General features: G+C 39.0%; 2 protein-coding genes across 2 annotated transcripts; one reads left to right on the forward strand and one right to left on the reverse strand.

Moving 5' to 3' along the window:
- Window positions 1–3,978: 3,978 nt before the first annotated feature.
- On the reverse strand, window positions 3,979–4,341 carry LOC111455567. The gene has a single exon (XM_023097279.1). The coding sequence runs from the start codon at window positions 4,339–4,341 to the stop codon at window positions 3,979–3,981; it is 363 nt and encodes a 120-aa protein (XP_022953047.1).
- Window positions 4,342–17,350: 13,009 nt separating this feature from the next.
- LOC111455289 (WD repeat-containing protein RUP2-like) lies at window positions 17,351–18,774 on the forward strand. The gene has a single exon (XM_023096894.1). The coding sequence runs from the start codon at window positions 17,583–17,585 to the stop codon at window positions 18,651–18,653; it is 1,071 nt and encodes a 356-aa protein (XP_022952662.1). The 5' UTR covers window positions 17,351–17,582; the 3' UTR covers window positions 18,654–18,774.
- The last annotated feature ends 7,991 nt before the right edge of the window (window positions 18,775–26,765 follow it).

A 26,765-nucleotide genomic window follows, 5' to 3' on the forward strand; every position in this document is an offset into this window, starting at 1 on the left:
CTCTGTATGATCCTCTGTTGTTTTTTGACAATCGGCAAGGGAAATCCCTTTCCACAATTGGTGTGAGAGGAAATCGTTTGACGGAAAAAAAGAAGTTGTTGGACGAAAATAAAAATGCTTAATAGAGAGAGAGAGAATTGCAATTTGACTTTACTTAAAATAGGTGATGTTTTCTTTCTCAACAGATTCACCTATTTAAATATTTAACTTATCCTAAAAAATGGCTCGAGAGTGACCAACTAAATTTGTGCCACTTCCTTCAAAATGGCCACCAAAAAAGTTGGTAATCCATTCGACGTGTTTGTCAAATGGTCAAAGGAAGATATTCAATCAACTAATTAAAACGTGTAAAGCTAAATAAGGAAACCTCAGGATTTTATCTAACAATCTCCTTCTAAAACCTATGGTATACCTACCTTATAATTTAAACTCCGATCTTTGAACGAAGTTTCTCAAATTTTACCCGTGCCAGAGACTTGGTGAAGATGTCTCCAAGCTATTCCTCGGTTCGAATGAAGTCAATCTTGATAAGTCCCCGATCTGCACTCCCGAATGTAATGGAACCTAATCTCTATGTGCTTGCTTCCATCAGTCGCGCAAGCCAGACCCCCTGTGTTGCTGTCGTCGAAGTGGCAATGTACTCTACTTTACAAGAAGATAAAGCAGCTACCTTTTGCTTAGTTGATTACCAGCAGATCGCGCCGCCTGAGAGAAAGTAAATCATCCCGCTGGTGCTCTTATGATCATCAACGTCACCGGTCATGTCACTATCACTGTAGCCGACTAGCTTAAGCTTCTCCTTTCCTCTCCCTGCGTAGTATCTTACACCCCAGTCTCTGGTTCCGGCTACATAGCGCAGGATGTGCTTGACAGCCACTAGATGCTCCTCCCTAGGTGCTTCCATAAACCTACTCACGTATCCAACGGAATAAGCAAGATCAGAGCGAATGTTTACCAGATAGCGTAGACTCTCGACAATGCTGCAGTAATTGGTGAAGTTGACTGTCGTCGTAATGTCGGCCTTCCTCAGTTGGAGTCGAGCCTCCATTGGCGTCCTTGTAGGGTTACTGTCTACTAGCCCAGCAGTAATTAACGGCTTCTTTGCGTACGCACTTTGATAGATGGTGATGCCGGCAGTACTCTGTTGTACTTCGATGCCGAGGTAGTAGCTGAGTACGCCTAGATCGCTCATCTTGAAGTTCTTTGACATCTCCCTCTTGAATCTTCCAAGGACTTCCATGTCGCCACCAGTGATTATGAGGTCGTCGACGTACACTTCCACAATCAGTCGCTGCTTGTCGTGGTCGTGCGTGTACATGTCATGCTCAGAGGCACAGTGCTTGAACTTCAGTGACAGTTGGGTATTGTCGAGCTTCGCGTTCCAGGCTCGTGGTGCTTGCCGAAGCCCATAGAGTGCCTTGTGCAGGCGTAGTACCTTACCGGGGTTGTCATTGTCCAGGAAGCCAGGTGGTTGTCAGACGTAGACGGTCTTCTTCAGCTCTCCGTTAAGGAAAGCAGACTTCACGTCCATATGGTGGACCTCCCAAGAGCAATGTGTCGCGATTGTCAGCAAAAGACGGACGGATTTCTAACCTTGCCACCGGCGCAATTACCTCTTCGAAGTCCACACCTTGCTTCTAGACGTAGCCCTTCGCCACTAGACGGGCCTTGTGCTTCACAACTTCTCCCTTTTCGTCGTGCTTCAGTTTGAAGATCCATTTGAGCCCCCTATGGCTCGGAGTCCCGGCGGCATATCCTCCAGACTCCACGTCTGGTTCTCGGTGATGGATGTCATCTTCTCCTGCATTGCCTTTAGCCAGCACGGGTTTCTTTCTGCTTCGGTGAAGGTGTTCGGTTCATTTGCACTAATGGCATGTAGTTCGGCCACCTCTTGTTCGAGTTTGTGCGGCGCCAGTCCAGGTGGTTCACCTCCTCCGACTAGGTCTTCCATCCTCTGATACCTGGCCACCAGATCATCATTATGAAATGTATCCAGCGTCAAATCTACAGTCCGTTGTGTTGCGAACTCTACTGGTTCAAGGGGTGCAGTTGCTGGCGGCGGTGACGGTTCCTGATGCTGGGATCTCCTTCTTACGGCTAAGTGACGAGGTACTCCACCATGAATTGATTTGGGTTTCCTGATGCTGGGATCTCCTTCTTACGGCTAAGTGACGAGGTACTCCACCATGAATTGATTTGGGTTGTGGTCTATCTCGATCACGTCGTTACGGCTAAGTGACGAGGTACTCCACCATGAATTGATTTGGGTTGTGGTCTATCTCGATCACGTCGTTGTCCGTTGTGTTGCGAACTCTACTGGTTCAAGGGGTGCAGTTGCTGGCGGCGGTGACGGTTCCTGATGCTGGGATCTCCTTCTTACGGCTAAGTGACGAGGTACTCCACCATGAATTGATTTGGGTTGTGGTCTATCTCGATCACGTCGTTGTCCGTTGTGTTGCGAACTCTACTGGTTCAAGGGGTGCAGTTGCTGGCGGCGGTGACGGTTCCTGATGCTGGGATCTCCTTCTTACGGCTAAGTGACGAGGTACTCCACCATGAATTGATTTGGGTTGTGGTCTATCTCGATCACGTCGTTCCACTGCCAGAAGGTGCTTTCGTCGAAGATGACGTCACGAGACACATGAGCTTGCCCCCCCGTAAGATCATAGAGTCTGTATGCCTTGCTCTCGGGTTCGTAGCCAATGAAGACGATTTTCAACCTTCATATATGCAAGGCAGCCGAACACTCGGAGATGGTGTCCCGCTGGCTTCTTATTGTACCAGGCCTCGTGTGGTGTCTTTCCGTCGAGGCTTCATATTGGCGAACGATTAAGGAGGTAGACTACCATCATTACCGCCTCTCTCCCGAATCCCCCAGGCATCCCGGCCGTGATCAGCAAAGACCTTGCTATCTCGACGATGGTTTGATCTTGGCGCTCCACCGCTCTGTTCTGTTAGGGGGAGTAGGGCACCGTTAGGTGCCATTGTATGCCGAACACGTTGCAATGATGCTTACCGAAACTTTTTGTAGATAAGGCACCCATCGCATAACTTTTTCACGCATTTGATTGCCGGCAAACCGTGCACTAGGAAAGTTTAAGTGCCTGTACCTTATGTGCCGCCCCCAAGATAGCTCTTCTGTCTTGGCCGAGAGTCTGTCGTGTGCCGATCTTGCGTGAGCAGCCGTCGTCGACCATATGATTTGTTGCCCATGTGGTTGGAGGGCCCATTGCTCTCGTCGGCGTTGTCGCAGAGCTTTATGCGTGCAAGCCATTCCCCATCCTTAGTGAGGAGTAGACAACCCTCCTTGTCGACAGTTGAAGCGGTATTTTTATTCCCGCTGCTCGACGTTACGTCAATCTTCAGTTCACACCTCTTCCACCAGTAGGTCGCTGTGTCCTTAAAGCGGATCTCTGAGAGCTCCTTTCGTAGCTACTTGATGTCGGTCTCCTGGATACTTGAACGTTACAACTTTTCCTCTGGCTCAACAATGAGCCACATAACCCTTACGTGTTCCCGGTGGCATGGAGGAGTGAGTAAGCCTGCCCGGGATGGACCCTATATGATGTGTGTATTTTTGCGCTTTGCATTTTCTTCTACTTGAACCTGAGACCTGTGTGTTGTTAAGTCGACATTCTAACCACTTGAGCTATTCAACTTGACTGTTGATAAAGTTGGCTCCTCAATGATATACCACCGATGGAAATCGTTTGACGGGAAGAGAGAAGAAAGTTGTTGGAAGAAAATAAAAACACTTAATAGAGAGAGAATTGCAATTTGACTTTGCTTAAAAAGAGTGATGTTTTCTTTCTCAACAGATTCACCTATTTAAATAATTAACTTATCCTAAAAATGGCCCGAGAATGACCAACTAAATGTGTGCCACTTCCTTCAAAATGGCCACCTAAAAAGTTGGTAATCAACTAACTAAAACGTGTAAAGCTAAATAAGAAAACCTCAGGCTTTTATCTAACATCCTCAGCCTCTGAGATTGAGAGCTTGATCACCTTCTTCATGACTGATCTTCTTGAATTTCTTTTCATGTACAGACAGAGATCTTTGCAGATCATCAATCATCATCTTTCTTGTGTCTTTTGACTCTTCGATGGCTACCACCACATATTTGAATTTGTCAGTCAGAGTTCGAAGTATTTTCTCAACAATCTTCGAATCTGACATATCTTCTCCGTTGCTTCTCATCTTATTGGAGACAGCCATTACTCTTCCTAAATAATCATCGATGTTCTCTTCGTTCTTCATTTCAAGAACCTCAAAATCTCTTCTTAAAGTTTGGAGAAGGGACCACTTCACTCTTTCGTTGCCTCCAAACTTTTTCTTCATCGAATCCCAAATGTTCTTGGATGTTTTGCGATTCAAGATCTGTTGAAACACAACCCTATCAATTGCTTGGAATAGGTAGTGCTTCCACTTGATGATCCTTCATCTTGAACTCATCAAGATTTTTTTTCTGTGCTGCAGTCACTTCGATTCCCTCTGCCGGTTCGGTGTAACCCTCTTCCACTAGACTCACAAACCCTTGGCACGCAAGAGGTTTTCCATTAGTTCACTCCAATGGTCATAATGACCATCAAATTATGGAATCTTGGTGAGTGTTTTGTCGCTACTCAATTTCTTTCTCGGATCACTTTCTTGGATCCTAACCATCTCTGATACCAAATGTTAGCGGTAAATTTCAGAGACTTGGCAAATGTACAAAAAATGATCATCTCTCTTATTCATGGGTCCAATGCCTTTTATAGAAATAAATACTTGAAAACTAATAACAAGAAAACTAACTGACAAACTCAACTAAGAACAAGAAAACTAACTAACAGAAATTTGCTACCTTAACACTAACTAATTAATAGAAATTTGCTACCTCAACAATATCTTCGGTGCTAACTCGGTTAACAAAGAAGGGCAAGCCATTTGCTTGGACTCCAACTTACGAACAGAGTTTCCAGAAACTCAAGGAGAGGTTGGTGACAACAATAGTTCTCATAGTTCTAGGTAGGTTAGGCAACCTCGTGGTGTATAGGGACGCATTAGGAAAGGTTTAGGGCATGCGCTCATGCAGAAGGGTAAGGTGATAACGTATGCTTCTAGGCAATTGAAGGAATATGAACGAAACTACCCCACTTATGACCTCGAGTTAGCAGTGCCAGCGTTTGCTCTAAAAACATGGCGGCATTACCTATATGGTGAAAAAGTTCAAGTCTTCACTGATCACAAGAGCCTCAAGTACTTGTTCACACAGAAGGAGCTCAATATGAGACAGAGGCGATGGTAGGAACTGGTAAAAATATTATGATATAGAGATTCTATACTATTTAGGCAAAGCCAATGTTGTAGCTGATGCATTAGGTAGGAAGGTCGTTCATACTAAAGCAATGATCACCAAGTAGGAAAGACTACAATATGAGATGAAGAGGGTTGGGATAGATGTTGTGGTTAAAGGTGGTATCGCAAAGATAGCATAGATGACCATACAACCCACCCTAGAAAAATGAGTTATCAATGCTCGGAGGTCTTATGAAAACCTCAATAAAGTGTGGAATCAGACTGAGACAGAGAGACCAATTAGGTATTCTATCTCCTTAGACGAGGACTTGTTGTGGCGAGACCGCCTGTGCATTCCCAAGATGAGAAAATCCTGAAAGATATTATGACTAAAGCTCATGATACATCTTATACGTTCCACCCTAGAAGTATGAAGATGTATCAAGATCTAAAAGGTTGTTATTGGTGGCCAGGGATGAAGAAGGACATAGCGGATTTCGTAAGCTAATGTTTGACCTGCCAGAGGTGAAGACCCCGAGTTAGCGTCCAACAGGATTGCTACAGCCCTGAATGATCCTCAATGGAAATGGGAAGCAGTTTGTATGGACGTCATTTCAGGTTTGCTCAAGACTAAGCAGAGTTATAACGTAATCTAGGTGATAGTAGATCGTCTAACCAAGGCAGGTCACTTCATTCTAGGCAAGCCCACATATCAAGTGGATCAGTGGGCTTAATTATATATCAGGGAGATAGTACGCCTGCACGGAGTACCAGTGTCCATAGTATTAGACTGGGACAACAAGTTCACCTCTCAGTTTTGGAAAAGTCTCCAAAAAGCACTAAGAACTCGGTTAAGGTTTAGTACTAAATCAGATCCTAGAAGATATGTTGCAAGCCTAATTAATAGATTTCTCTAGGTTCTGGGACAAACATTTGCTTTTGATCGAGTTTGCTTACAATAACAGTTACCAAGCGACCATCCAGTTGGCCCCTTTCGAGGCACTGTATGGGAGTAGGTGTCAAAGACTGGTGTTCTGGGAAGAGGTAGGCGCGCAGCAACTACTGGGACCAGAGTTAGTTCAGGTCACTAACGCATCAGTGGAGAAAATCAAGCAGAGAATACTCACCGCACCGAACTGACAGAAGAGCTATGCAGATTTGCGTAGAAGGGATCTCAAATTCGAGGTGGATGACCATGTATTCCCAAAGGTAGTTGCTATGAGGAGAGTGTTGAGGTTCAAAAAAAGGGAAAATTGAGCCCAAGGTTCATAAGCCTCTTCGAGATTCTAGAGCGAGTTGGAGTTGTGGCCTACAGAATTGCCCTAACATCGAACCTTGCCGCCGTACACAATGTTTTTCACGTGTCCATGCTGCTAAGGTACACTCCAGACCCTACTCATGTGATCAAACATGAAATGCTTCCTCTTCGAGAAGATTTATCTTACAAGGAGAAACCTAGCAGAATTTTGGCTCGAGACACTAGGCAATTGCGCAACAAAGTCATTCCCATGGTGAAGGTCTCATGGGATAACAACCATGAAGAAGAGGCAACCTAGAAATGAGAAGAGAAGATGAAGAGAGACTATCCCAAACTCTTCCAAGAGATGCCAACTTTCGGGGACGAAAGTCCCTAAGGTGGGGAGAGTTTGTATCGCTGAAATAAAAAAAGTAATAATAAAAAGAAAATCGGCCCAAGTTAAGAAAGGAGAAAATATATCATTTTGTCTCTCCATCTATTACAGGGGTCTAAGTAGAATCCTAATAGGGACCAGTAAAGAAAAGGAAAGGTAGAGGAGGGGTTTGGAGAGTCAAGAAGCAGCCGTCTCAAAACTTCGTCCAAAATCGAGGTGAGTTCTCGAATATTTTTTCAGATTCGAGACTAACATTTATGAATCGAGACCTAATACTTGGATATGTTCATCTAGGGAAGGTCTTCCACTGATTCCGTGAAGAAACTTGGCAGGAAACGTAAAGGTCTGAGAGCTCTCCCAAGAACTGTAAGAATGTTAACGGACCTACTTTCAATGTTCGTAACTCATTTCTTGATGAGAAAAAAAATCAAGAAAAAATACTAGGGCGTAGATGGTATTAAGATCTACAACTATGAAAAATGAATTGTATTGATTCAAGTTGTAGATCGAAAGATACAAAAATGTAAAGATTAAAGAAAACTCATCATTCCATCGTTTTCGTCTGATAGGAGGGGAGGATAACTCTTTTCAGCAGCCATGTATCAACTGGCAACCGGTGAAGTGCGGCTTGGTGAGGCAGCGACATGTGTTAAGCATCAGCTGGAGCTACGTGTTGAACGACAGCAGGAGCAACGCGGCCCCAGCGAAACGGCGACACGCGTTGCCTGTGTGCCCTACCCGATTCCAGATCCGCGAGTAGATTGGACTCAACCTGCAACCTGTCAGCCAAACTAACTCATGGTCCACCCGAGTGAGCCAGACCATTGACCCAAACCGAAAGGCTAACCCACGACTACACGGAAGCAACCCGCGCATGTCCGACGTGTGTAAGGTTCTTTTTAACCCGTTCAACTCTGTTTGCCTAATTTTCATTCTGATTTCAATTCTAAAAATGTTTTTACATGAATAGGGACCTAATTTAGGGAAATTAGTAATTTTTGACACCCTAATTGCTTAGAAGCTAGAGAAAGGGCACTCGTCAACCATATAAGTCACCACAAGAAACTTTGGAAAAAATACTTGTTGGAAACACTTCGGTATACATGCATACTAGATTAATTCCCTTAATTGACTAGATTTTTCCATGTTATGAGCTTAGATGGTAAAGTGTATGTACTATGAAAAGTTAATCATGTTTTATGCTTCTGCTTAGTATGTATCTACTTATGCATGCTGAAAGGAGGATGGAAAAATTGTGAACTCTGCGTTCCAGGTGCTGATGGATGTTATCGCTCCACTGAGCATGATTGCCTATTTTGCATAAACCATTTATAATATATCTAGTTCTTGATGTTTGCACCACCTTAACGTCTAGGAAGCGTATAATGATAAGCCTAGGGATCCATGAGACAGAGCGACAAGTCATTGAGCTTAGATCAATCCCTTCCCTAGGAGCCTAACAGATCACTAAAGCAAACGTAGTATCTTAGGAGCGTTCTTAGGCTGCTAGTTGTATACACGGTATCCATAGCTTCGTGGGAGGACCAGGGGTTCCTGAGAAGTTCTTACTGCTTTTAGCCATTTTGCATGGGAAATGTATCCCTACGTCGTACAACCCATCGGCTCCATGAGAATGGGTTGGGTCACGCCCCCATAAGGAGACTATTATGGACTTAGGAGGTACTCAGCACACCCCTAGGCAAGATACCATTTAGTCTCAGTTAGCCATGTAGAGGTAGCGCCTCATAGAGAGACACCAATTATTACAGCTTGGCATAAGAAACTCTTAGGTATTAAATGAAAGGACGGAGAACCATAGAAGCCCCAAGAGGCTTAAATTAGAACCAAACGTGCTAGAGCCAATGAGAAACTCAGGTTTGTCTGTTGAGCTTAGGATGCGACGAGAGCCTCCAAGTAGTTTCCACTGATCAAGTATTGGAAATTGATGTTGATAAAAAAATTCACCTCAATAAAGAACGGGAAAGATTAGTGATTTTTCATAGGTAACGACCCTAAATTTCCATATTTAACCTCAGGCCACTACTATACATTTAACCTTACATTTAACCTTACATTTTAATGCCAAATTATTTTAATGAACCTTTATCATAGATGCAACATAAATTTTATGTCTCATTTATTACCTTGAGAATAAACAAATACAAAGAAAGAAAGACAAACATTACATAATTAAATGCCCTATATTAACCTATGGCCTACTAAATATAAATGCAACTCAACCTATACTATCCTATACTTTATTAAATGCAAATACAACTCAAACTATAGTTTATTAAATGCAAATACAACTCAACCTATACTAACCTATACTGACCTATATTAACTTATACTATTGTTAAATGCAAATACAACTCAACCTATACTAACTTATCTTATTGTCAAATGCAAATATAACTCAACCTATACTAACCTGTACTATAAATTGAAATGCGAACATATCCTATGCATGTGTCACGGTCTCAAGGTTGCGATGCCTCTGTTAGCTTTACAGGGGCGTCTTGCCTTTATCTGAAAAATGTAGTAGCATAAGGCTTGAGTATTTTAAGAATACTTAGTAAGCGACCCCCTATGGGGTTATGATGCAAGAACATGCGAATTCAATGACGGGACCTATCATAACAGTCTATTTTCCTATGATACTATCCTAACGGGCAGCTTGGATGTGTACCATATACTCTATACAGCCATACGAGCGAGTATGAACTCACCGCTAGGTCTTTTTTCTTATCGAGTGAGCATGATCTGGTAGCTAGCTCTCTATGTTGGACACCCATTAGAAGTAGTAGTCATCACGATAGCATTATGTAAAACATTATGGTCGTTCTCCTTCCTAGTGGTGTAGCGTTCATACCATCGTGAAGGAATAGGGGTATCCCCCAATGCATGAGCACACATTAATGCATGAGGTCCCAATATTTTTCCATCTTCGATATTATTAAATTTAACCCCCGCTATAATTTTATTCATATCGTACCATTTCTCGTTTCAGTTATCACATCATTCATGCTTCTAACGGGGTTATATTTCATGCTATTTATCGTGTTTCCATGTCATTCATATCATGTTGTATGCATGCAATTTAATTGACATAACATAACGTTTCATGCTTTTAGCATAACATTTCATAACGTGCAGTTCGTACAGTAAATACCTCAACAGTCACATAATGCAATCCAAGCATAACATATCACATCACATTATATCGCATATCAATTCATCCAAGACAACATAATGTTCACATTACATAACATTTACATATTAAATCATAATGGTTTAAAAATACAATTTATGACACATGCGAAACCATGGGCACGTGCTAACATACAACATACAATAGCTATAAGCTACGAAGGTAGGGTCACTTATTTGGTAGGCCTTAGTCGGCATACTCCTTAATTAATTTTTAACGTAAGCTCCTTACTCTTCGTAAGCGCCCTACGTTATCGTTGGTGGTTGGTTCCTATTGGATCATTCAACGTCTTTTGTTAATATTTCACAAAATAATCATAAATCCAACTTTAAATTGTGAAATACGATCTTAAAATGACCTAATTTACCTTAAATGAGGTCGAAATCAGGTTCGAGAGGGTCCGAACAGGTAAAAAATTAACTTTGTTAGCCTAGAAGTCGTGTAGGAGCCGAGGAGCCGCCACCGAGCCGTTTAACTGTCGGATCTGAGGGAATTTTTCTGTCAAGAATTAATACGTGGCACAACCAGGAGCAGCCGCATGTGTAGGCTAAAACTAGGTCGAGGCGTGGGTCGATAGGCGAGCCGAATTCGGTTACGGGTTCTGGGCTACAGGTGGACTAGGTTGAAGTGTGGGTCGCGGGTGATTGCCTGCAGAAGTTGGATTGGGTCGTGGTTTTGATTCGCGGATTAGAGGCTAGGTGTAACGATCCAGATCCACCGCTAGCAGATATTGTCCTCTTTGGGCTTTCCCTTTCGGGCTTCCCCTCAAGGCTTTAAAACGCGTCTGCTAGGGGAAGGTTTCCACACCCTTATAAATGGTGTTTTGTTCTCCTCCCCAACCAATGTGGGACATCACGATCCACCCCCCATTCGGGGCCTTCATGCTTTGTTTAGCAATACATAGGCAACATTTTCCAGGGGTTTCCCAAGCACATTGCCACCAAATGCACGACATCCAAGAGTGCATATGTAACGGCCCAGATCCACCGCTAGTAGATATTGTCTTCTTTGGGCTTTCTCTTTCGGGTTTCCCCTCAAGGCTTTCCCTTTCGGGCTTCCCCTCAAGGCTTTAAAACGCGTCTTCTAGGGGAAGGTTTCCACACCATTACAAATGGTATCAGAGCCAGACATCGGACGATATGCCAGCCTTCTCGCTGTTCCCCGAAAAAGGGTAGACACGAGGCAGTGTGCTAGTAATGACGCTATCCCTAAAGGGGGGTGGATTTGGGGGCAGTCCCACATCAATTGGAGGAAGGAAAGAGTGTCAGCGAGGATGCTGGCCCCCGAAGGGGGGTGGATTGTGATGTCCCACATTGGTTGGGGAGGAGAACAAACCACCATTTATAAGGGTGTGGAAACCTTCACCTAGTAGACGCGTTTTAAAGCCTTGAGGGGAAGCCCGAAAGAGAAAGCCCGAAGAGGACAATATCTGCTAGCGATGGATCTGGGCTGGGTCGAGGCTAGATTGGGTCATGGCTGCAGGTGGGTGGAAGGAAGATTGGGTTGGGTCGAGGCGTCTATTGAGCCGCAGCCTACTGTGGATTGGGTTGCGGGTCCGTGTCGTGGATCTGGGTCGACCTGTCAGAGTCGTCTTCTTCACCCGTTTTCCTTTAAAAAACTCCATCAACTTTTCTCTCTCCTCTGTAACGCTGCTCCAGTGACCTTTTTCTTTAGTTTTCTCTCGATTCCGAGTCGTCTCTCCTCCCTCTTTCCTTTTCTGGTGTCGTTTTGGGCTGTAGAGGTCTAACAACTCTGGATCTGAGAAGGCTTCGAAAACTAAAAACCCATCTTCCTTTCCTGAGGGTGTACGTCATGTATAGGGCATCGGAGTTCATCCCTAGTGTGTGTACAAGCCTTTGTGATTCCTTTTGTGGCAAGAAACGAAGGTTTCGACGTCAGTTTCGTTTGGTTTTTCCCTCGCCGGACTTTTGTCGGTTTTCTCTCTCTCTCACCTTTCACTCTCTTTTTTCTCTCTTTTTGCAGGTGATCAGAGTCCGTTCGTGGGTGGCTGACGTTTGAGGTGCATTGTGGTGATCCGAAGGTTTTGACTGGGGTCGTGGATCATGCAAGAACGAAAACTCCGGTGTTTGCCAGAGTTTTTGGGTCTCGTTGTAGACCACGAGGTTTTCTGATTTTTTTTTTTTTTTTGTATGGTTGGTTACATCATATCTTGTCATTGGCTAGTCCTTGACCTTGACCAAAGATCGATTTGCGAGGTACCAATTGAGTTTAGGAAACTAGGTAAGTTCTCATTTTTTCAACTTGGTCCTTTTTCGCTAGAGTTATTTTACTAACCTTTCTTTGCTTTGTCCTCGTCTCTCGTTAGAAGGGATTCTATTAAGATCGATTTGACAACCTAGATCAAACTTTTTTTAGTGAGGGAGACTACACCATCAAGTGGAAGAGCTCTAGCTTGATGTGAGACCCCAAACATCTCAATTATACAATATGAACTTCAAGGAATATGATTTTCATTTATTCTTAGATGGTAATAAAATTTTGGGTGGATAATGATTTAGAGTCATGGTACTTCATGAATCTATTTTAAGAAATTTTATTTACTTTAACTTTGTTTCTAGATTGTGACTATTTATGGTAATAAAGTATGACATGTCTCATAGATGGTCAATAGTTTTCTTTTGAAACTATAAAACCATGTACATCGTCTTTAAAGTAAACTTGAAAAATGTAGTAAAAAGAACATTTATGCTTTATTTTAGCGGAGAGTAAGTATTTTTGCAATGCTATATAATTTAGTTTGCATGCTTAGAATCATTCAAGCTTGACATGATCAATCTTACTTGTGGAGTGACTGACTCCAATTTCTTTCAAGTAGTAAAAAGAACATTTATGCTTTATTTTAGCAGAGAGCTAAGTATTTTTGCAATGCTATATAATTTCATTCAAAGAATCATTCAAGCTTGACATGATCAATCTATAGTGACTCCAATTTCAAAGAATTAGATTTACTTGAGATATTTGATATAATTTGAATCTTACATTTCCTTTTATATATATATATAATAAATAAATAAATAAATAAATAAATAAAGATCTTTATCCTTGAACACTTCACTCCTACCCTCAAAACCCATTTAACAATATCTTCTTGCATACCATCACCGCAAACTGTAAACCTTTTTTTTTTTTTTTACTCCAATACGAGTAGTTAGGAGCTTACGTAAAATTATTAGAGAGAACGTTAACTAAGACCTACCAAGTAAGTGGCTCTACCATTGTAGGTTATGCAAAATTGTATGTTGTATGTTGGCACATGCATGTGGTTTCGCACGTGTCATAAATTGTGTGTTTAGACTATACGATTTAATACGTAAACATATGTAATGTGAACATATGTTGTTTTGTAACGACTCGATGTATGATATAATGTGACATAATGTATTATACTTAGAATGTTTATGTGAACGCTGAGATAATTTCTATATGAATCGCACGTCATGGTATGGTATGATGAAAACATGAAATGTGATGTTATGTTTTCTAAATTGTATGTATACATCATGATATGTATGACATGAAATCACGATGAATAGCATAAAACATAACCCCGTTAGGATTATGCATGATTGGAGGATTGAATAATGAGAAGGATTATGATACGAATGAAAATGATGGCGGGGTTATATTTAATAATGTTAAAAATAGAAATATTGGAGATCTCATGCATTGGGGGATACCCCTATTCCATCACGAGGTTACGGATGCGTACACCCAAGGGAAGGAGAACGATCGTTATATTTTACATAACGTTGTCGTGACGGTTACTAATTCTAACGAGTGTCAGCCTAAGGAGCTCCTAGAGTATGCTCGCCTGACAAGGAAAGTAGCCCAGTGGTGTGCGAACTGACTGGTGAATCCATATTCGCATGTATGGGCTGTGTGCAAGTTACCCGTTAAGATAGTACCGTAGGAAAATAGATTGAAGGATAGGTCCCGTCATCTCATTTGCATGTGTTTGCTGCATAGCCCCGACAAGAGGTCGCTTATTGAGTATTCTTAAAATACTCAAGTCTCGTGTTACTACATCTTCATATAAAGGCAAGGCACCCATGTGAGACCGACGGAAGCATAGCAAATCCCGTGACCCCATTTTTCCATTGGGTCGCTACTATGAAGAACCTTTATGGCCCGTTTGGATGGAGGGGAATGAGGATGGCATGGGCTTGGAAAATTTCCAAGCCCATGTTTGTTTGAGGGTTTTAAAAATGATAGCATGGGAAAATATGTTTGGGAGGCATCGTAAATGGGTTTCATCATTTCCCCCTTAAATGGTCATGGGCGGTCTTTTCTCCCTCAAATAAATTTTTTTTATTAAAAAGAAAAAAAAAAACTCAAATATTATTGTCAAAATTATAGGTTTAGGTTTAGCTCGAGATAGACTTATTTATTAGCTAAATTACCATAACTGGTCTACCGGGTTAGATAATTAATTGTATTAAAATTTAGAAAAAAGATGTGATTAAAATTAAACTTACACATAATTTGAAACCTTGATCGATGAGTAGAGATTGGAGATCAACGAAATTTATATTTTTTAAAAATTAGAATACCCGAGGAACAAAATTAAAACTTTTAAACTCGTAAAAAGAAATTAAAAATAAATTGTTTCAATAATGATAATAATAAAATTAAAGTCAAATCAATTGAAAGAAAGGGAGACTTTCGTATATATTCAAATTTGGAAACTTTCTAAAAATATATTATTTAAGAAAATAATTACATTTGCTTATAACTAATTAAACCCTTTAAAAAGATTCTAACAATCGAGTGATTCTAAAATGATTTATGTCATTTACTTTCTTTATTTTTGATAATCAAACCATAAATATTAATTTTTTTTATTTTTTATTTTGAATAGACTGAAAAATAGGGTTACAATCCAATCTAACAATTGCCCTTTTTTTAAGATTATTATGAAAATAAAAAATATTTGACGTTTGTAATGAATGCTAGTGTTGCATTTGTGACATGTAATTATTTTATATTTGAATTTTTTATAAGATGTTAATTATTAATATAACATGGATCGTGAATAAGTATATTTTTTTTAATAATTGGAAAAAAAAACAACTCAACCCAACTTAAAAACGGAGGGTTGGGTGGAGTTGAGTTGTGAACTGGTTGCTCAAGTTACTAACCCAATTAACTCAAGCTTTCGAATTGGTTTAAAAAATTTCTCGTAACTCAATCGAATATGTAACGATCCAGACCTACACCTAGCAGATATTGTTTTTTTTTGCACTTTTCCTTTCGAGTTTTCCCTGAAGATTGTTAAAACGTGAGAGATTTCCACATTTTTATAAATGATGCTTCGTTCTCCTACCAAACGAACGTGGACGAGGGAGGCGAGGAGGCCTAAAGGTGTGTGGCACTAGGAAAAAGGGAAGGAAAAATGGAGGCTTAGTTTAATCCACGTAAACCCATGGGCCTCAACTGGCAACAGCCACAACATTTATTTAAATATAAAATCAATCAATAATTCCCAAAATAACCCACTACCACTTCTTCCCTTTCCATTAAAATGAGGCGCAAAACCCACCACCGCGCCTTTCCCTAACTAACATTTATTGTACGAATATATATGAATGTACTTTTTTATTTATCCTTCCTTTTTTAATGCCATATTTATCCATTTCTCTCCCAATTTACAATATTTTTTTTTCTTAAAATGTTAGGTGACAGTTTATATATTAAATTAACTTTAATTTCATTTTAATTTTATAATATGATTTCAATGTCGCTTTAATTTTAATACGATTTAGTTAAATTTCACCTATCATTTTTAAATATGGTATTTTAAAAAGCTAATAAAGATAAATAAAAACGACTACAAAACAAATACTAATATGATAACAATACTTACGCTAACAAAGTTTAAGCCCATCATAAATATCAAATAGAAACTAAGGTTAAAAGCTCGGGATATTAAATATACTATTCGAAGGGATAAGAAAAATCATGTGAAGTTATATATATAACATAAGGTCACATGTGGGATTTTGGTTTTAGTGTGTCGCTTCATCAACTACCGTTGTTGGAAAATGTGATGTTTTTCCAAGGAAAAGCTAGAGATTCGGTGGATCTGATTGGATGATGGGAAGTAGCTGTTGGGTTACTACAATTATTTTATATTTTTATAACACTAAAGTGTATCATAATTAATTAATTAATATTAATCGGTGGGTTCCATTTTCACCTATTTTACGGCTATTGAGGTTAGTTTACTTTCTTGTATTGGAGAGGAGAACGAAACATTTTTATAAGAGTATGGAAAACTATTCCTAGCAGACACGTTTTAAAGGCCTCAAAGAAAAGTGTAAAAGAAAAAATCTAATGAGAACCGTATATGTTAGTGGTGGACTTGGACTTTAAATTTAATTTTTCAAATGCTTTGAATGTGGTCATGGAAGTAAACTTGTTAGGGTTGAACTTAGGTGATGGACAATTAACGAGAGTGTAAGAACATTGTACTAAGCTTATTGAAATATGAAGATCCCACATCGGTTGAGGAGGAGAACGAAAATATCTTTTATAAGGGTGTGGAAACCTTGCCCTAACCGATGCGTTTTAAAAATCTTAAGAGAAAGTCTAAAGAGGACAATATCGGCTAGCGGTAGACGTGAGCCTAACCACTAAGAGTCAAGTGGGACGAAGTGTTTGATTCACGAGTATGGATTCAAATTATACATGTTATTGATCTGAATGATTAAACATTAAGTTATGGAAGTTTTTATTTTAAACTTGAATATTTACTAATGGTATGGTGTATGGTATGGTGTGAATAATAAAAGAAAATAAAATGAAAAAATATTAGAAAACTAAATTTATAATTATTAAATATTTTGTAAAATAAAAATGGATGACATGTAGCATTATACGGCTGGGCCACGTGACTAGACCGTATTATTTTATGCTTTTTTCATCATAAACTTATGTCTAATTCTTTTTTTTTTTAAAAAAAAAAGCAAAGTTTCAACCATATTTTCGAATTATTGGCATTATTATCCTCCACTAAATAATGATATGAAGTATTTATTAATTTGACATAATAAAACTTTAGACAACTTGATTAATAAATTCATTCAGATGGATTTAATTTATTAAATTCAAAGACAATATTTGTAGTTTATAAATTGATATAAAATTGAGAAGATATTGGTGGATGGTGGATATTAAAAATGTGTCAGATTTTGATTCCTTGATTTAGCAAAAACAGTTAAAAACATACTCCTCAGAGTAGAGAATAATAAAAGTAGCGGTGCAATTGAAGCCAAAAGAAATGAAAGATGACGACGCCATTTATCCACATCACTAATTCTTCAAATTAAATTAGATTGAAAAAAAAAAGAGGTGGTTTAATGGCGGCCGTAGATTTGTTCCACTTCCCAAACCCCCAAAATCCCCTCCCAAATTCCTTTTCCTTTCTCCACACCTTATGAATGGGAAATGAATCCACGCCGCTCCGTCGCGAATGGACCTTCTCCCTCGCCTCCGTCGTCTCCTCCTCCTCCCTCATTGGCCCCGCTTCCGACACTCTCGGCGTCGTCGAATTCGACCCTTCTGATTCCCTCATCGCCACCGCCGGAATCGCTAGAAAAATCCGTGGCTACTCTCTTTCTAATCTCTTGCCGCATGACGGTACTGTTGCTATGTTGGACCACAGTCGTGCTTCTGAATTTTGTATCTGTACTCCGGCCAAGCTCAGTAGTCTCCGGTGGAAGCCTGGTGCCGGCGGACGGATCTTGGGCTCCGGTGACTATGATGGGGTTGTCATGGAGTATGATCTTGAAAAGAAAGTCCCGGTTTTTGAACGGGATGAACACGGCGGACGGCGCGTGTGGAGTTTGGATTACTCTACGGTGGATCCAATGGTGGGCGCGTCGGGGTCGGATGATGGTACGGTGCAAGTATGGGACACGCGCTGTGACGGTGTGGATTGTGTGGCGGTGGTGCAGCCGAGTGTGGTACGGAGTCCGGTTTGTTGCGTGGAGTTTAATCCCTACGGCGGCGCGTTGGTGGTAGTCGGGTGTGCAGACAGGAAAGCGTATGGGTACGACCGGCGGAAAATGACGGAGGCGGTCATGGTGTTTGAGGGGCACGCGAAAACGGTGACGTATGTGAAGTTCGTGGACGGGGGGACGATAGTGTCTGCGAGTACGGATGGGAGTTTGAAGATGTGGAAGGCGGAGGAGGGGGGAGATGGGGGTGGAGGTGCACGTGTGGTGCGCACGTACGAGGGGCACGTGAATGGGAGGAGCTTCGTCGGGTTATCGGTGTGGAGGAATGGGGGTTTAATCGGGTGCGGGTCGGAGGACAAGAGGGTGTTTGTGTATGATAAGAGGTGGGGGGAGGCGGTGTGGGTGGAGGAGTTTGATCGGGTCGGGTCGGGTTATGGGTTGGTGAGTAGTGTGTGTTGGAGGCAAGTGGGGGAGGATGAATGTACGTTGGTGGCTGGCGGGTCGGATGGTGTTTTGAAAGTTTTTGTGGGAGAGAAGAAGAGGTCGTTTTGATTCATTATTTCTCACACATTCAGATCTAACCCCACCACACATTACTTACCACTGGTTAGGACTTTTCTTTTTTCTTTTTTATTAGTTTTATTATTACTTTATTTAATAATACTTCATATTTTTTATATCTTATGAACCATTGATTTATTCATATGATTCCGTTCCATAATTATTTGATTATTTGGTTTTTTTTTTACACTAGAACTGATGATTATTTGAGCATTCAATAAATTTGAATTGGATTGGATAAAATTTTTTCAAATTGAAAATTATGATTATAATGAGATTTTCTCCCATCAATTTAAAACAAAATTCCTTCTCATTTCTCTTTAATTACCCTATTTTTAAGCAAATAACCCCTCTAAAGATTATGTTTTCTTTTTTTCCTCTGCTAACCTCTCATCCCTCTCCTAATTATCTCTCCTAAGTCAACGCTACACCATCATAAAAATGAACATCCAAACCAAAATGGCCTTCAAACTAACTCTACGCCATATTATCATAGTTGCTTAAAAAATGAATAGAAAAACAAAAAATGTCAAATTTGAGAAAAAACGGAGAAAAAAAAAATGACAGATTTGAGAAAAAACGAGACGTATTAATTTTTTTAATCCTCATTTCATTTTTATGAAAGCACCATAATTATATCTTTTATCTTCTCTAATTATTGTAGTTATTTAGATCTAACTAACCGAATTAAAAGAAGAAAAGAAAAAAGGAAAAGTATGGAGATAAAGAAAAAGGAAAGAGAAAAAAATGAAGAGTTGGTGAATAGAATTTAAAAATAAAAAATAGAGAGATAAAAGAATAAGAAAAGTCGGTGAAAAGAATTTAAAAATAAAATAGAATAGAAGAAATAAAGGACAAGAAAAAAAAAATACTGGATAGTAAAATAACTCCAACAAATTATTTAGGGTAATAATATGTCTTTAAAATAATAGTAATAATAGAAACGGGGATCTTTAATAAAAATAGAATTATATAGATCTATATATATATATAGATATATATAATAAAACGTCAATAATAAAAAGATAATTTTTTTCCTGGCTTGATTTTGAAATGTTATTAAAATTAGGGATCCGACCTTTTAGTCTATATAAAAATAGAAAAGGATGTATTAATAAAAAATACCTAATATATATAAATAATACAAGGATGGCTAAAAATATATATTTATAAATTAAAAAAAATATATATCACTCTTTTGTCTAATTTCATTCCAAGAGTCATTGTCATTTTATTGGGTTTGGCCTAGCCACAAACTAAGCTTTTTGTTCTAATGAATATATAATAGAATAATTTAAGATAGCAATGGGTTTTAAGGATTTTTTTTGTTTCTTATTTAAAATATGAATTCTATTGGGACATGGTATATATATATATCATAGATATTTAGTAAAGATTTGAAAGATATATATGGTAAAAATTTGGTATATTTGGTAGATTATATAATCGGTAGGTATATTCAGTAAATTAAAACCCTATATATACACGTTAGGCCGTGATTACCATATGTATTTTTCTTCATTCTCTGTATTCTCTCCTGGTGTACGTGCCTGAAGTCATCAATACAGCCTTTAGTTAATATTTCTCCTTTAAATTTTCTATCTCCTGTTCTTTGCGTTCATCTTGTGCGTTCTTGAGTGGTCCTAACAACTCGTATTAGAGCTGGGCGAAATTCACCACAATTTGTGAAGATGGAAAGTTCAAAAATTAAAATTGAAAAGTTTGATGGATCTGATTTTAGTTTCTAGAAGATGTAGATTGAAGATTATTTGTACCTTTAAGATCTTCACGAACCCCCGTTGGGAACAAAGCCGGATACCATAACCACGGAGCAGTGAAAGCTCAAGGATCGTCAGGCCTTAGGGTTGATCTGATTGACGTTGTCCAAAAACGTGACGTTCAACATCATCAAGGAGAAAACAACGTCAGATCTGTTAAAGGCGCTGTCAAATATGTACGAGAAACCGTCGCTATGAACAAGGTGTATTTGATGCGGAGACTGTTTAATTTACAAATGTATGAAGGTGGATTTGTTGCTGATCATATAAACGAATACAATATGATTACAAGTCAATTGCGTTTGGTGGAAATTAATTTTGAAGATGAAATTAAGATATTGATTTTGATGTCATCTTAACTTGAGTAGTGGGATATTGTTGTTGCCACAATCAGCCGTTCATGAGGATTTGATAAACTAAAGCTCAATGAAATTCGAGATGTAGTTCTCAGCGAAAGTATTCGCAAATGGGAAATCGAAGATTCATCAGGCAATGTTGATCGAAGGGCCCAAAAAATGGGCAATCAAAATCAAGGAATCGAGGAAAATCTCCAAACAAACCAAACGTAAAGTGTTGGAGTTGTGGAGAAAAAGGTCACTTTCGGACAAGTGATACAAGATCAAAGAGAAAGCAGAATCACAAATTAGTGGATGACGATGATTCTATACATTCAGCAGAAAACATTTGGGGATGCTCTAATCCTCAACGTGGACAGTGTGATTTCCTAGATTTTGGATTTGGGTGCATCTTTTCATTCGTCTCCAAATAAATAGTTGTTTTAGAATTTCAGGTCTGAAAATTTCGAGAAAGCGTATCTTGCTGACAACAAAGCTTTGGAGATTGAAGGAAAAGGGGATGTTTACATAAAAACTCCGACAGGAAATCTGTAGACATTAAAGGATGTCATACATTTCTAGTTTCAAAAACCTGATCTCTATTGGTCAGTTGGTAGCAAAGGTTATGCAATAGAGTTTGGGAAGAGTTCGTGGAAGATTGTGAAGGGTGCTATGGTGGTAGCATGTGGCACAAAATCTGGAACTTTATACACTATTGCAGGGTGTATAACATAGCTACGGTTGTTGAAAGTGCTTCATGACACAAATTCGAAGCACTTATGAGGGTGCGCTTTGGAATCTTTTTCAAGACTTGAACATGTGAGCGTTAAAGGAATGAAGATGTTGGCTGCGAAAGGAGTTTGGAAAGTTTTGAAATCTGTTGATATGATTCCTTATGAGTGTTGGATCGGTATGACAACCCTAAAGGGGTGAATAGAGTTTTAACAATAAAAATATTTAAGGGTGATTAATTTTTCTAATTATGAAATTTTTCGAAATAAGTAGAATATGATAATAAAACAATAAAATAGTTCAAGAAATAACAATAAACAATTATAAAAAACATAGAACCGGCAATAAATCATAATAATAATTTTAAAATTAAACCGGAAAAGTTAGAAAATATAATATAACACCTAATTTTACCGTGGTCCGGTAAAATTCAACCTACTTTTTAATTTATTTCCACTTTCAACTTGAGAGGTTCAACTTCAACTTTCAACTTTAGAGGTTCCAACATTATAGGGAGTGCCCCCATATTATTGTTAGCCTTATTCTTATTATTTTTTGTGCAGGCTCATGTTATTCTTATTATTTTTTGTGCAGGCTCATGTTATTCTTATTATTTTTTTGTGCATGCTCATGTTTTATACATGATTCTCTTTTTGTCATTGAATCTGCTTACAACCTTATTTTAGATGAAATTAGTCAAAGTTCTCAAGTCAGTATCCTTAGAAGAAATAGTTTATTTGAATTTTTATAGGAACTATTTATGGCATTTACTTTTGTTGTTTAAATAAGAGCCACCGGCAGAATTAAACACAAACCATAATATTATATTTCAATTGTTCCTGTACCACCATATTTGAGTAATAATAGTTTCACATTTATTCACACCTTTGAGCGTGACATATTGTGACAGTTGGTATCAGAGCCAAGTTGATACGGTTGAAATTATTACTCAACGAGATGAATGGTGGAAGTGCTTCTATGGGTATAGCTATGAAAAAGCTGGTTGGCAATAACTACGGTTATTGGAAGTTATGCATGGAAGCTTATCTACAAGGACAAGATTTGTAGGATTTAATCGAAGGCAATGACACAGAAATTCCAGCCGATACTCCACAGAATGCAAAATTACGCCAACAATGGAAGATCAAATGTGGAAAAGCCTTATTTACCTTGCGAAACTTGATTAGCAAGGAGTATATTGATCATGCTCATGATTTAAAATCACCAAATCAAATATGGGATACACTTCAAAAGTTGTTCACCAAGAAAAATACAGCTCGATTGCAATTTCTAGAGAACAAACTGGCTGTGGTGACTCAAGGTAATTCTTCTATTGAAGAATATTTCTTGAAAGTGAAAAATCTATGTTCCGAAATTTCAGAACTAGATGCGGAGGAGCCAGTGAGTGAGGCTCGATTACGGTGTTATCTTATTCGTGGATTACGGAAAGAGTTTATGCCCTTTGTCTCCTCAATACAAGGGTGGGCAAATCAGCCTACAGTAATTGAACTGAACTGAGAATCTTCTTTCCAATCAGGAAGCCTTGATTAAGCAAATGACTAGCAGCAACGAGTTTTCCCGAAAATCAGAAGATGTATTGTATGTCAAAGATCAAAGGAGACAGAATTTTCATTCAAAGCCTTCATCTAGCAATGGGAATCAATTCAAAAGTGAGGAGTCGTCAAAGAAGCCATTTAAAGCTTGTTACAGGTGTGGAAAACCAGCCATTTTAAACGAGATTGTCAAGCGAAAGTGGTGTGTGATCGTTGCGGAAAGCCAGACCATTTTAAGCCGAATTGCCGAGTCAAAATCCAAGAATCAGAAGCAAATGCTGTACATGAAAGTAAGAATTCTTCAGATTCAATTTGGGAATACTGCTTAACCACTGAGGTTCTTGATCAGCCAACAAACGTGACTTCAGCCGTATATCAAGATGATGTCTGTACAGGTGATCAAAATTCTAATTCCACTACTTACGCTTCTGAATTTGATTCTCTCCAAATTTCGCCTTTGCACTCTTTTTTTTTACTCTGATGCCAATTCTGCTGCCCCTGGTGACCCTTCTGTTTATTTCACGGCCTTAGATTTGGGATTCGACGAAAATAAAGATTTCGAACTAACCTTTGATGATCTTGACGCCTTTGAGGCTGACGATTTCCTCATCTCCGAAGATTTGGATCAAACTACCAATTTGTTAGACTTGCAGGCTGACCAGGAAGCTTCTAGGGGCGCTGTTGTTCATGTTTGCAGCTTTGCATGCTCTCTAGGATTCGAGGGCTCTGCGGTTTCATGCAAGCAGTCCCCCCAATGAAGGTGAGTTTCTAGACTATCAATCTTCTGAATTAAGAATTGCAGATAGCGAGTGTTTTTCGACCCATTCTGGTGGATGGGACTCAAAGAGTCCGAGAATTGTAAATTGTCCTTCCCTAGAGCATAGTGGCAGTGGTAGTGATCATGAATTCTCAGTCGAACTAGATCCGAAATCTACCAATCCACAATTGAGTTCTTGGGCTCTAAATGAGGATGAAAAGAAGAGTAAAGGGCCCAACAAAAGGGAGGAAGGAGAATTAGAACCTGACCTTGAGGTTGAACCTGCGCTTGCATCTGAACCTAAATCGAATCGTGAACCCGAACCAGATCCGAAATCAAAAACTGGATGTGAAGCTGAATCGTTTCCTGAGAGTGAAGATAAATTTGTAGAAGAAAAGCATTTAGAGTCTGATAATGGTCAAAGGGAGGTTGAAAGTGAGAATCTAGACCAAGTTCAACAAGGCAGTGTTGTAATAGAAGCTAAGTTCTTGGATAAGAGCATGGATGTGGCTAAAGAGATAGAAGCTAACAGTGATGACGTTGGTTTATCAAAAAGTCGGGATGTATCGATTATTTTGGGGAATTATACCAAGGATGAACATAATGTTGTGATTGACGAAGGCGACAAATTGGAAGACAGTTTGGTTGGTGAAAGAGAACAAGGTAACAGGATGGATGACAAGAACTTGTTAGAATCTTCAATTCAGTTGGATGACGAGTGCAAGGAAAGCAAGGGCATCGATCACGAAGTGAAGACCAGAGATTTTGATATATCAGATAAAGAGGTAGAAAAAGAAATGTCAGATCGAGAGACAACAAAAACTACTAAGGCACTTGCCAAAGTGAAGTTTGAACTTTTTCGTAAAGGCTCTAGTAGTTATTAAGAAATAAGTTTGCAGTAAGTGAGGCTGTCAAAATTAGTGCAGCTTATTTTAGATGAAATTAGTCAAAAATTCCTAAGTCAGTATCCTTATTAGAAGGCATAGTTTATTTGAGTTTTTGTAGGAGCTATTTATGACATTTACTTTTGTTTAAATAGGAGCGGTTGGCTGAGTTAAACACAAGGCACAATATTATATTTCAATTATTCGTGTATCACCCTCTTTGAATAATAATAGTTTCACATTTATTCACACCTTTGAGCGTGACATATTGTGACAGAGAACCGATTAATCTTAATCCCTTTCAACCTTACTTAGATTTTTCCTACAGCTTCTTTACTCTAGCGGCAACTCGAGAATAGTGTTTAAATATGCTCTTGGGACGACAATATATAGTGTAAAAAAATTCAACCCTGAACTCTCTTTCACCGTATCGTCCCAGCAAAGAGGCATGTAGCTCATGCAAGAGAGACATAGGTTGAAGAAGAGGTCTGCAACTTATGCATCAATGACTTGTGTATAAGAAACAAATGCCGCTCATGCAGCATATGCATAGGTAAAGAGTAAGCCTGCAGTAATAAATACGTAGGGAGAATAGTATGGTTGTAGCTCGTGGAGCATATGCGTACGTAGAACAAAAAAACATGGCGTAGCAATACACTTGCTCACATATTTCTAGAATAACACTCGGATCAATTTAATTTTTTTAAACGGAGCAAATATTTAAGCAAAACATTTTTATAAATTTTTTTCATATTCTTAATTTAGCCTATAATAAGAAACAACTAAAAGTATTAATTAGAAATCACAAAACATGGTAGAGATGGATAAAGTAGAAAAAAGATGAGAGAATTAACCTAACATATCTAATATTCCTTTATTGTCTTTGACTTAAATTAATTTATTAAAAAAATATAACTTTTAATTTAATTTTTTTATGGGTTTGTGAGAGCTATTTAATTTATTTCAACTTTCAACTTTGAAGGTTCCAACGCAGTGAAGAGTGTGTTTGTTTTATTATTATTATTATTATCATTATTATTTGTGCATGCTCATGTTTTATACATGATTCTCTTCCTGCCATTGAATCCGCTTAGATGATTAAGAAAGGAGAACTGATTAATCTTAATCCCTTTCAACCTTACTGAGATTTTTACTACGGCTTCTTTACTCTAGCAGAAACTCGAGCATGGTTTTTAAATATGCATTGGGACGACAATATATAGTGTAAAAACATCCAACCCTTATTGATTAATCTTAATACCTTTCAATCAATACTGACTTACTGATTAATCTTCTCGTCAATTGGCTTGATCCAAACTCTCTTTCGCCGTATCGTCCCAGCAAAAGAGGCATGTAGCTCATGTAGCAGAGACATAGGTTGAAAAGAGGCGCTCATGCAGCATATGCGTAGGTAGAAGAGTATGAACTCTCAATAACCTCTATAGAAAGCAAGAGAAGAAGATTTCTTAGATCCGGGAAGGGGGAAGGAAGGGGTCAAGTTTATGAGAGAGACTGAGCAGGCGGGAAGGAAGTCAAGACTGAACCGACACCCCATTTTCCTGATTGAACGAGGTAAAACTACTATTTGATTGAATGAGACTTTACTGTGAAAGAATCCATGAATTAGCTGCTTTCCAATCTAGTAAATGAATTCAATCCTCTTCTCTTCGTTCGAGTCAGCAGCTTTACCGACAGGGGAGGGGAAGGAGCGAAGCTGTAAGACTGACAGAGGAGGCGAAGGAGTCTTTATGTCGCGTTACTTACAACAATAAATACGTAAGGAGAACAGTATGCTTGTAGCTCGTGGAGCATATGCGTACGTAGAACAAAAAGCGTGGAGTAGCACAGACATTGATTGGTTTTCTCGTTTACTTGCTCACTTATTTCTAACATAACACTCGGATATATTTAATTTTTTCAACCGACCAAATATTTAAACAAATCATTTTTATAAATTTTGTTCATATTCTTAATTTATAATGATACTAATTTTCTACTGATCAAATTTTGTGTACATATCAAAGCTTTCACTGTTTTAGGCGTCAAAGAACTCCTAAAAGAATC

The sequence above is a fragment of the Cucurbita moschata genome, unplaced genomic scaffold (assembly GCF_002738365.1).
Source record: "Cucurbita moschata cultivar Rifu unplaced genomic scaffold, Cmos_1.0 Cmo_Scf00017, whole genome shotgun sequence".
Classification (NCBI taxonomy): Eukaryota; Viridiplantae; Streptophyta; class Magnoliopsida; order Cucurbitales; family Cucurbitaceae; genus Cucurbita; species Cucurbita moschata.